The sequence below is a fragment of the Dunckerocampus dactyliophorus genome, chromosome 18 (assembly GCF_027744805.1).
Source record: "Dunckerocampus dactyliophorus isolate RoL2022-P2 chromosome 18, RoL_Ddac_1.1, whole genome shotgun sequence".
In the NCBI taxonomy this organism is placed as follows: domain Eukaryota; kingdom Metazoa; phylum Chordata; class Actinopteri; order Syngnathiformes; family Syngnathidae; genus Dunckerocampus; species Dunckerocampus dactyliophorus.
In genome coordinates, this window is record NC_072836.1 from 2,976,731 (window position 1) to 2,988,702 (window position 11,972).

General features: G+C 43.2%; 2 protein-coding genes and 2 non-coding genes across 5 annotated transcripts in view; 1 reads left to right on the forward strand and 3 right to left on the reverse strand.

The window, feature by feature from the left end:
• cacng2a (calcium channel, voltage-dependent, gamma subunit 2a) overlaps nt 1–3,595 on the forward strand; it is a 37,668-nt gene extending 34,073 nt beyond the window's left edge. For both annotated transcript variants that reach the window (XM_054758784.1, XM_054758785.1), the window contains 2 exons: nt 312–452; nt 1,570–3,595. In XM_054758784.1, coding sequence (XP_054614759.1) covers nt 312–452; nt 1,570–2,093 — 665 coding nt within the window. In that variant the 3' untranslated portion in view covers nt 2,094–3,595. The remainder of the gene's footprint in view (nt 1–311; nt 453–1,569) is intronic.
• A 5,071-nt stretch (nt 3,596–8,666) lies between these two features.
• Nucleotides 8,667–11,911, reverse strand: rpl3 (ribosomal protein L3). Its single transcript, XM_054759439.1, has 10 exons — nt 11,856–11,911; nt 11,180–11,372; nt 10,811–10,979; nt 10,353–10,488; nt 9,926–10,112; nt 9,592–9,752; nt 9,391–9,492; nt 9,207–9,302; nt 9,004–9,123; nt 8,667–8,774 (listed from the first exon to the last, which is right to left on the reverse strand). Exons 1-10 carry the CDS (start codon nt 11,856–11,858, stop codon nt 8,730–8,732), a joined length of 1,212 nt encoding a protein of 403 aa, XP_054615414.1. The 5' UTR covers nt 11,859–11,911; the 3' UTR covers nt 8,667–8,729.
• Nucleotides 8,826–8,957, reverse strand: LOC129171808 (small nucleolar RNA SNORA54). Its single transcript, XR_008566840.1, has one exon. It is a non-coding gene; the product is annotated as a small nucleolar RNA SNORA54 (small nucleolar RNA).
• On the reverse strand, nt 10,181–10,274 carry LOC129171811 (small nucleolar RNA U83B). Its single transcript, XR_008566843.1, has one exon. It is a non-coding gene; the product is annotated as a small nucleolar RNA U83B (small nucleolar RNA).
• Nucleotides 11,912–11,972: the final 61 nt, after the last annotated feature.

The following is an 11,972-nucleotide window of genomic DNA, read 5'->3' on the forward strand; positions in this document are numbered from 1 at the left end:
TGAGAGAGAGAGAGAGAGAGAGGCACGCAGTGAAGTTTGAACACTCCTCACTTGGCTAATTTAGAGCAACCTTTTGGCCTTTGGAGCCACATCACAGCCTCCGCTTTTTACTTGGCTTGATAATTAGCTGCTGACACGCTTTCAAGGACGCCACTGCACTGCACTGCGGCCCGGCGGCAGGCAAGTGCACGCTTATGGGCGCCACAGAAGCCGCGTGATGACATCACGTATTTCATGACATGGATTCTGATCTTTTTTTGTTCTTTTTGCTTCCCACCCAACACTCACCTCTTCCTTCTCCCCCCGTGCAGGAGCGGTGCGAGCGTCCAGCATCTTCCCCATCCTCAGCGTCATCCTGCTCTTCATGGGAGGCTTGTGTATCGCCGCCAGTGAATTCTACAAGTCTCGACACAACATCATCCTCAGCGCAGGGATCTTCTTCGTGTCTGCAGGTGAGAAAAAACACACAAACGCCATGAAAACACTCCAAAGTTAAGTCTGAGCCTCAAAGTTCTCTTCCCACCATCACAGTACATTCACACACGTAGTTAAGAGCACTCCACAGGAAATTCCACTCATTCATGCGATCGCTTCTCCCATGAGCTGACGAATGATAGCCAGGGCAGTGGAGCTAACTTGCCCTGGTTGGTGAGGTTCGATTAGGGGACGGGGAGAGCAAGGAGACAGTGTGGGCGAGGGGTGACCAAAGTGTGGCCCGTGGCACATTGTAAAAATAGGAGAAAACTAAAAAAAAAAACAACAAAAAAAGAGCAAAAATTGAAAAATCTGCAGTAATTTTACATGAATAAAGTGAAAATATTAAGAGAAAAAAGATGTAATATAAAACAAAGTCATAAAGTCAACGAGAATTATGTTGTAATATGAGGAAAATATTTTACAAGCATCAAGTTGAAATAATATGAAAAACAAACAAAAGTGTTGTCAAATCTAGTTGTCATTTCTGGACAGTTAGGTTCCGGTAAAAGTTATGTTACAAAAATAAAGTCAAGACATTATGGGAATAACGTCATCATTACAAAAAGAAAATGTACAAGAAGAAAGCTTGTGTTGAAATAGCAGAAATTACAAAAAAACAGCTGCAATTTAAACAGGAATAAAGTCAAAATATTGAGAGAAAAATGTCGTATTTGAATGACAATATTTTTTATTACTTTTTTTATTATTTACATTTTTTTTTATTTATTATTATTTTATATATAGTTTTTTTTAATTAAAATTTTTCAAAATTACAAAAAAACAGCTATAATTTTACAGGAATAAAGTAAAAATATGAAGAGAAAAATTTGAATGAGAATATTTTATCAATTTTTTGTATTATTTAACGCTGAAAAAAAGTTTGGACACTGCTGTCGACGACAGTGCTGTGCAGAGTCAGTGTTTGTGATGGTCAAGTAAAAAAAAAATCGTCTATATTTAGAAATAAGATGGTAATCAACATTATGGCGTCTTTGGACTTCCCAGTTCTTCTAGCTGGTCTGGGACCAGTTTACTGGTCCTTTCCAAGTCTCTGTGGGGGTAATGAGAGTGTGACCTCCTGTCGTCCTGCAGGCCTGAGCAACATCATCGGAATCATCGTGTACATATCAGCCAACGCGGGGGACCCCTCCAAGAGTGACTCCAAGAAGAACAGCTACTCGTACGGCTGGTCCTTCTACTTCGGCGCGCTGTCCTTCATCATGGCGGAGATGGTGGGCGTGCTGGCCGTGCACATGTTCATCGACCGCCACCGGCAGTTGCGGATGGGGGCGCGGGCGGCCGACTACCTCCAGGGCTCGGCCATCAGCAGGATCCCCAGCTACCGCTACCGCTACCGGCGCCGCTCGCGGTCCTCGTCGCGCTCCACGGACCCGTCGCACTCCCGCGACGCCTCGCCGGTGGGCCTGAAGGGCTTCGGTGCGCTGCCGTCCACCGAGATCTCCATGTACACGCTGCCCAGGGACACCCTCAAGTCCTCGGGCACGCCCACCTACAACTCGGAGCGGGACCACAACTTCCTGCAGGTCCACAACTGCATCCAGAAGGAGCTGAAGGACTCCAGCAACGCGGCCAACCGCCGCACCACACCTGTATGAGGCCCACCCACCCTTTGCCTCCATCTTTCTAGAACCGTCTTCTGTTTCTGCATGACTCTTCCACGTCCACGGGGGGTGGTGTGGGCGGGGCCTTCATGACGTCATAGCCTTTTGCCGTTCAAGATAAACACCTGCTTTATTTTTTGGACTTTTGCATTCAAACTGTGAATTGTTACAGCCTGAGCCCAAGCTGTACGCTCTAGTATGAATATAAATATATATAAATGTATTACTTTTCTAAAGAAATGATCAATAATCAAGACGGAAGCAAAAAAGAGTTCAAGTGCAGTTGTTGACAAAAGACTCTTTTAGTATCTGCTCCAGGAGACGCTTAGAATTATATCTATTCTTCTGTTTTCTTTTCTCCATAGAACCTTCTCGTCTTTTTCTCTCCATCCCGCTTCGCTTTCTTTTCCACGCAGCTCAGAAAAGTTTAAATGGGATTTTTCAATTAAAAAAAAGAAAGAAAGCAAGGAGCAGGAAAAGAGCAAAAGAGGAGGAGGCCACACACAAGTAAGAAGTACCGGAGAGGCTCCGTGACTCACTACGTCACACAAGAACTGCATGCTAATTGAACAACTTCAGTTTTCATGTGTATTTTTTTCATTATTATTTCTTTAGTTCATTTTTGCTTTTGTGAGCCAAACCAAACGAACCACAAAACTGCTTTTTAAAAAAAAAAAAAAAGTTTGGTTGACAAATTTCTAAATATATATGAATATATACAGTATGTATGTCATTTATTTTGAAAAACAACTCACACAGCCTTAGCCATTCATTTCTTTTTCTTTTCTTTTTAACATCTTGTTTAAATGGAAAAACAAATCTTTAAAAAGGTGCCAAAACCAAATGACCCTAAACTTGGATGCATCGAGTCCTGATGAATAAAATACAAACCCGAGCGAGGGGGGAAATAATTAATACTTTGTCTCCAATCTTGCTTTTCTTTCCGTGCTGACCTGCTGCAGGCTTTAAAAACAGAACATGTATTAGAATAAACAGAAGAAGAAGAAAAAAAGAGTTGGGATTTATGACTCTTTGAAGGGATCCTGAGGAGCCGTTCCTTTCAAAGAGCCGTTCGATAGACTTGAAAAAACATCATCAGTGAAACATGAAGACATAAACATGACAAATTTGTGGGCTTTTTGGAACAGTGGTACATGTATGCTGTATAATATATTTATAAATTATTGACTTGGAGCAGTGGTGTCCAAAGTGTGGCCGGGGGAGATTTGCATTGGCTCCCAGAACCTTCTAAAAATATAATTTAACAAGAAAACTAAAAAAAAAACAGTAAAAATTGAAAAATCATCAGTAATTTTACAAGAATAACGTCAAAATATTAAGAGGAAAAAACTGTAAACTAATGAGAAAAAGTTGTAATTTTACTAGAACAACGATGTAAGATTACCAGAAAAAAGTAATGTTTTAATAGCATAAAGTTGAAAAATTAATGAAAAAACTTTCTTTAAAGTCATAGCATTATGAGAAACAAAATAAGATAAAAGAATTTTTGGAAAATTAGGTTGAGAAAATGATTTAATATTGTGGGAATAAAGTTATGATATTACAAGAAGAAAGTTCAAATAGTAGGAAAATTTTAAAAAGCAGAAATGGAAAAAATTGATGTAATTTTACAAGAATTAAGTCAAACATTTATGAGAAAAAAGTCGTCCTCTAATGAGGAAAAAAGTGGCAATATTACGAGAATAAACTCACAATATTGTGAGGAAAAGTAAGAGCAGCAAAGAGTTGAAATATTAAAGGAAAAACGTTTTTTTTAAGTCGTAATATTACGAGAAACAAACAAAACAAAATAAAGTTTTAATTTGTGGAAAATTAGGTTGGGGAAAAAGTTATAATATGGAAATAAAGTCAAACTATTATGGGAGTTAAGTAATTAAGTATAATATTGAAAAAAGAAAAAGTTGAAATATTTGGATTTTGTTTTTAAACAGCAAAAAATGCGGGAAAAAAAGAACAAAGCATTGAAGTTGAGTTTAACAAAAGCCTTTTTCACCTATCTGACAAAGCAGAGTTGCACTTTTTTCTTGATATATAACTTCTTAGCATATCTACATGTGTTGCGTTACACAATATCACTTTGATGTGGCCCTCACTTAGGATGAATGAGGTTTATCCAGAAAAATGGTGAAAATATTCGGAGACAAAATCTGACAATTGTGACCAAAATCTGCAATTTTACGGGCCGTGAATCTTTTAATTTCATTTGGCTTGTGTTTTCCACTCCATAAAGATGATGTCACAAAACTTTATGCTTCATTAAAACTAACTTAACTTCCACACGAAACAACTTTACTGTAACATTTTACCCACACAAGAAGATTTGAACCTACCTACCTGACGTGTGTACACCTGAGCTCCGGAAATTTCCCGGAAAATGTTCCTTTTTGTCAAAAATGGCTTCAATCCAGTCGGCTAGATCTCACCAATATCTCCTCCCCTAAATTAACTGCATCAGCATTAACATTAGCAGTGTTCACGTGACTAGAGCGTGCTGTGGACTTCTCAGACTCATGACGCACACATGGTGGGTGACACAAGAAGGCAGTGCTGACAATTTGGGCAAACTGGGATTCGGTTCTCGTCATTCATTTAAAAGAGGCGTTTAAAGGACTCGACTCGGTCGCCAACAGCACATCTCTCGTGAGCGCTCGCTTTCACTCTCTTCGGCACTTTCCAGACAACAGCGTGTACGACACGCGCCTTTCTAGGACGGAAACACGAGTTTGCAATAAAAACACGCAACACCTTTCCACGCCAGTGCCCTAAAAGCACGACTCTCACTGTGAGCTTGTCAAGACAAAAAGCCTTCATTCTACCACTCTTGCTGTTGCCTCTTTTCATGTGTGTGTGTGTAGCTGAGTGCACTAGCATCCATATTTAACAGCCAATGTGTGTCGAAACGGCCAAAGTGCAGTTCCAGGGTCACTTTTTTATTGGCCTGCAGCACATTGTAGAAATATAATTACAATTTTGAGCAAAATGGCACAAAAGCTGACACTCGGAACACAAAACTTTAAATATGTATCTTCTGCTTTGGGCTTGTCCCGTTAGGGCGTTTCCAGCTTGCCTTGTCCTTTGCATCTTCCTCTGTCATTCCTTCCACCATCACGTCCTTTTCAACCACATCTACAAACCTTCCCTTTGATCTTTCACTTCTCCTCCTCCCTGGCAGCTCCATCTCCAGCATCCTTCTGTAGCAATATCATCACAATCCCCTCCTCCTCAAATAACCACACCATCTCAGTCTGACCTCTCTGACACCGTCTCCCAGGTGTCTAACATGGGCTAGCTCATCCTCCTCTTACTTTTTTTTTTCAGCAGACAAACTTGGACCCTCCTGAAATAAATGTTTTAGCTTTAAGGTTGCGCGAGTGTTAGCATGTTATTAGCCAATTGGTCAGATTAATGGTTGCTTTTTTAAATCAATGCAACTTCTGTTACATTCAAATCAGTATATAGAGTTTTCTCACCATATTTCTGCATGCCAACTATTATCAGACACATAGCACGCAATTGTAACAGAGTTACTACAGGCTAAAAGTCGCAACAAACAAAGTTGGGGATGCACAGAAAAACACCAGATCCAATGGTCCATGAACCAGGACAGAATATGTTGCCACAGGAACCCAAGACACATCAAAGGGTCAAGGGAGACCCCCTTCCTGCTCTGAGGTCGTTGGCAGAAATGGGTAGGTTAGAAAATTTTTGACAAGGTGTCGTCCCTTCTCAGTAAGGGCGTTCGACAAACCAACACACAGAGGAGGAAGAGGAGTCTGGGCCTTCCAGGGTCACCCTCACGTTTCTCCCTTCAAGTGCTAACCTTATGCTGCGCAGCAAATAAGACATCGAGAGTTTGAAGTGATTGAAAGTCAGAGGTCAACCACGCAGTGATGTCATAAGCATGAGGACACGGTAAAGGCCTCGTTATAGCTTTAAGTGCCAAAAATGACAATTTGATTCCGATCGCTTGATCATGTCTGGCTCGTCCTTGTCATCCCAGTGCGTCTGCTGCGTTTAGTGGACAGAGAGGTGCTGGGGTGGGCTTCATAGTTTGGGGGGGGTGTTGAGGGACACAGTGTCCGCTCCTGGCTGTGAATATTAAACACACACACCACACAGTGGATGAGTTTGTGTCTCTGGCAGGCGGCGAGCTTACATAACGTCACATCAAATCGACTAATGACCTTTGTGTGACTTTAGCGGACAACGTTGTGGAAAAAAACGGGAGGCAGCACCCATGGGTGCTCGCGAGAGAAGCGGCGACAACTTGGAGTCAGACCGTGAATGTACGCTGATTTTTGTGGACAGACGGCTGTTTATGTTGTGCAGGCTCAGGCGTTTGTGTGTGTGTGTGTGTGTGTGTGTGTGTGTGTGTGTAGCCTGTTGTTTGTGCTGACCAGAGAACAGTTGCTGACTGCGCTCACCCCAGGTTATTTTTGGGTCAGGCAGAGTTTAGTGGCAAAAGAAGAAGTCAGTGGAGCAAACATAGCGTGAAGCGACACGCTCTGCTGATACAAAGATGGCGTTTGCTGGACAAAAAACGAGGACTATGAGCTCTCTCTCATGTGCAGAAAAAGGAATAAAGACCAGCACACCAAAGTGCTCTGGGATGCTAATGGTGAGCTCTACTCTGCCCTCTGCTGGGCGGCATGGGAGATGGAGCCAGGTTGGTGGGGTGGGGGTGGGGGGGCAGTTCGCAGGGAACGCCGTGTCCACGCACGGGCCTGGAATACTGATGCCACAGTGCAGGGGTGCAATAGCTGCAGTGGCAGGACAAACACAACCACGAGAATAGAATCCCTGTGGTCCTCTATTTTATATCAATATCTATCTATCAGTAATGATTAGTCATGGGGAGTGTTTAGAGCAGGGGTCACCAACGTGGTGCCCGCAGGCACCAGGTAGCCCCCCACGACCACATGAAGTGCCCGCAAGCCTGCTTTTCATTCAGGTTTTCAGTTAATAATGAAAGAACAGTTGAAAGAAATGCATTCTGAAATACAAAATGTGAGTTGTGGACACCAGCATTTTGTTAATGTTCTGGTAAAACAAGCATATTCGCTTTGTTTGGGTTTAAAATAAGCTCTGAAAATAAATCGAGGGAAAGGCTTCTTGAGACGTCTCAAGAAGCCTTTCCCTCGATGGACAACTTCTGTACGACTGAGAGCCTACACAGACGCTCTGAAAATAAATGTTACAAAAATGAGTAGCTCTTGGCCATTTTCATTTTGTAAAAGTAGCTCTCACAAGGAAAAACGTTGGTGACCCTTGGTTTAGAGTATATGATTGTTCTGCAACATTCCTCAAGTCAAAGCTGTATAAAGTTGAATGCTTATATGATGGAAGCACATTTGAGGTACTTATGTAATAAGGGAGGGTGAGGCCTAAGGCCAGGGTGTCCAAAGGGCCATTTTCCACAGTTTTACAAGAATAAATTAATGTTATGACTGTCATTGTAGTAGCATAGAGTTAGAGAGAAATTAAAAGAAAAAGTGCTTTACGTCATGAGAAACAAAACAAAATGAAGTAATTTTTGGAAAATGAGGTTGCAGAAAAAGTTATATGGAATAAAGTCAAAATATATTAAATGTATTAAGTCATATTACAAGAAGAAAATGTACAGATTTTTAGAAAGATTAAATATTTGGAAGGAGAGAGGAAAAAAGACCAAAGATGAGATGAGATCTATACATTCTTTTTTATCTATATCTATCTATATCTATATCTATACACACACACCATCTTAGCATATGTTGTTGACCCTTGCATCATTTTGGACACCCTCGGCCTAAGATCAACACCTTACATGAAGGTGTGCACAACTAGGCAGATTCTTTTCCTCAGGCAAAATGGTACAAACATTGTACAGTCTTACAAATAGCCAACAGGGTTATCAACCAGGGGATGGGAAATACTTGTGAAAGACTAGAATTTTTCTTTTTCCAACATTCGCCATATTTTATGTTTATGCAATTGTTTAGAGAGTACACAATGTGAAGATAGGAAGATCATAGTACTTACCAACACAATCGCAGTCATCCCACTGCTTCTTTTTGGGGGAGGTTGGGAGGTTATAATCCTGGCTGCGTAGACCTGACCTCAACTCAGCAGTCTTCAGAGGACATCTCTTAAGTATCCAACAAAGAAGTTTGAAGTGCTGCTTAGGAGTATCCTGTCAGGTTAATAACAGCAGTGTGTAGAAATATCCTGAGAAAATCTTTTTGTGCACACGGGGCTGAATATTGTGCACACGTCTCAGGTAAAGAGGGCATTCTGCACCTGCGAGGCTTTTCTTCACCTGCTGAGTGGAGGTTTTACACTTGATGGGAGCTTCATGACTCCGACATCAGCTCAGGGACATTTAAAAACATGACAATAGCGAAACAATCTTGCTAGGACACTTTAGCTGCTGACATGTTGCTTCTTCAAAATATGTTCTATATTGTGCATAGCATTTAAGTAATGTTCCGCTACCCCACATCATACAGTTTAAGACAAATCTGTATGATACTGGTACATTAATACAGTAACGATCAGAAAGTCAAATGTGTTTTGTATTTTTATTAAATCTGCAGAAAAGGACAAGTACAGAGCTCTTGTTTGCAGACTTCAGGCAGTCTCTTCCTTGGAAATGCGGTCCTTCTTGAGTGGTCCCTGTGGACAAGCAAAGATAAAACGGTTAGTTTAAGGTAGTTGGGGGTTTGTAGATGTTTCCAGAGAGTGAACAGGGAGTCAGCACAAGCAGGCACTGCTCCCCTGCCTCAATGGAGCTTCCTCTCGCACTGGAATGGAACCAGAGTTCACACTGAACACTGAACCAGGTTACGAACAGTGCAGCTATGCAACGCCTCCTGGAAGCACAACAAAACAAAAAACATCCTACCATGAACGCCTTCTTCTCCTCCACTGTCTGGAAGCGGCCATGACCAAACTTGGAGGTGGTGTCGATGAACTTGAGGTCGATCTTCTCCAAGGCGCGACGGCTGGACTGTACCAGCAGAGACTAGAAAAGCAAAACATACTGTAAATGTTAAGTCTTCAAAACGGGGAAGAAACAAAACAAAAAAAACATTTAGATGTCCTCACCTTACGCAGGGTCAGAACCCTCTTCTTGGTTCCTACCACGCATCCCTTCACCATGACAAAGTCATTGGTAACTTCTCCGTAGTGGACAAATCCACCCTATTACACACATTTAAAAATATTTTAGGTATGTACTGTATAATCGGGATGTTGTAATTAGTTTTGTTTTAAAGCCATCATTACTGACCAGAGGGTTGATGCTCTTGTTTGACAGATCGTACTCCGTGGAAGCATTGTTCTTCACCAGCTTGCCATCCTTCTGGTGGTAGCCCTGACCAATCTTGTAGATCTTTAAAAAGTTTAAAAAAAAAAAAAAAAAAAAAAAAAAAATCCGTCTCATCCCCATTGCTAGGATGCTTGCAACTATTGGTGCCAGATAAACACGTACCTTTTTGTTGATCTCAGTGCGGTGGTGGTATCCCTTCTGACCAGCGCGGGCCACAGAGAAGGCCACACGGGCAGGATGCCAGGCACCAATGCAGGCCACCTTACGCAGACCACGATGGGTCTTCCGAGGGAGCTTCTTTGTGTGCCAACGGCTGGTCACGCCTGACGTGAGACGATTACTTGGTTACACACTGCAAACCCTATTATTACTAACGTATAAACAGTCTGGCACTTATTTTCCTGGATGTGCCACCAATCAGTAGAATTACTTACTCCTTTAAAAATTACTAAAAAAGCCTGTCAGTGTATTACTGCAGTATACAAGGAAGTCTAACCTTTGTAGCCATGTCCCTTTGTGACCCCGATGACGTCAATCATCTCGTCCTGGGTAAAGACTGTGTTGATAGGCACAGCCTGCTCCAGCTTCTCACGGGCCCAGTCCACCTTGTCTGAGATGGAGCCGCCGTTGAGCTGCACCTCCATCAGGTGGGACTTCTTCTGCTTCAGAGGCAGCAGACGCATCTGCAAACATCGCATGCTCGTTAACAGACACAATGGCGGGTGAGCACGCAGCTGACGCGACAACACGGGGCAGTCTCAGAAGGAAGGCAGCGTGGAAGGTATCCTCATCGGTATCAGGCGCCATGCCTGACGCAGAGTTCCATGGTCTCGTCATCGACAACACAAGCAAGCAACGACTGCTGCTGCTGCTACTACTACTACTACTACTACTACTACTACTACTACGGGCTGCCAACTCACCTGCGTGTGAGCAAGGATGCGGATGACCTCGCAGTACTTCTTCATGGCAGCAAAGTCCTTCTCTAGCTGCTTCTTGCCCTCCTCATCCTGCCACTTCTTGCTGTACTTGGTGAAGGCCTTCTTCTTGGACTTGTACCTGAGAGCGTGCAGCGCCGCCGGGAAGGGAGCACAAAAGGGTTGGCAACAGGCCCTTCATGACCTCAACAGGTCAGAGGAAGAACACAGCGCCCAGCTGTTCGCCCTCGCAATGAGGAGCGGCAACAGCCAATGAGGATTTCGGCTCATGGCGTAGCTTCTAAGCAGAACTTTCCACTGGCCAGAGGAGCCCGGAGCTCATCAGGGCAGAAGGCACCTGAGCGGAGCTGCCATGAAGGCCACCGTTCTGTTAGACTCAGTGAAAACATCTCCACTGGGCCCCTAACATCTGCTTTATGCAATGTCGTGGTCTTGCAACTCACCAGTTCTTGTAGAAGCGTCGCTTGCACTCGTCACTCATGTGCTCGGCAAAGACTGTCTTGAAGGAGCGCAGCCCGCGGGGGGTGTTCACGTAGCCCACAACTCCCACAACAATCATGGGTGGAGTCTCCACAATGGTAACAGCCTCAACTACTTCCTTCTTGTTCACCTCTGCAAGAGGAAATGCTCTACTTAACCTTCACAAAATAAAACATGCATGAAAAGCAGTCCTATATGAAAATGACACGCTCAGTACTCGACATTCAGCAAAGGGGTATAAACCCATTCTGTCCGCCCGTCGAGGGTCTCATCACAGGTGGAACCACAACTATGTGAGTGTGTGTAAAGTTTAGCCAAAAGTTCGAACTCACTTGAGCCAGGTCTGTCCACCTCACGGACAATGTGTGTCATGCCGGCCTTGTAACCCAGGAAGGCGGTCAGGTGAACGGGCTTGCTTGGGTCATCCTTGGGGAAGCTCTTGGCCTTACCTCGATGACGACGACTTCTTTTGCGGGGCAAGAAGCCCAAAGAGCCGTGGCGCGGAGCCGAAAACTTGCGGTGAGACTGGGAAGTAGGTGATAATCTATTAAAACCTTGTTTACCGTTATTAGTTTCAGTGAATACAGGACAAGTTCCCCGCTGTGGGATAAATAAAGTACATACAACGCGTGAGATTCGGCCTTAGCTAACAAGCTAGCATTTGCCCACGATGTTAACATGCTAGCACACGTCATTGTCAAACTAAAGACAGATTCCAAATTTTGTGGAGAACACTTCCAAACGAACAAATTATTGTAAATTTCTCCATAAGGAACATGCTTTTCATAGACTTATAACCTAAATGAAGCAGTTTTAGGCCACGGGCTTACACGTTTCACAAAAGGCTGCACTAATTTAACGTCGAAGTCTAAGTACCACAAAATAGTACTAAAATCCTCCTACAAACAACATATAACACGTCTAAACACGTAGAAGGAGCGTAAGGAATCAGATGATTACGATATCCAATGGATTGTCGTTCTTTGGTGCCGTTAGCGCCTAACTCACCATTTTGTCTCCTATCCGAATGAAAGAGGCCTCGCTGAGCGTGCACTACGTTTATATATACAAACACATCTCGCGAGACTTAACAGGACTTCAGTGCAGCCAAGCCCCACCGCTGTT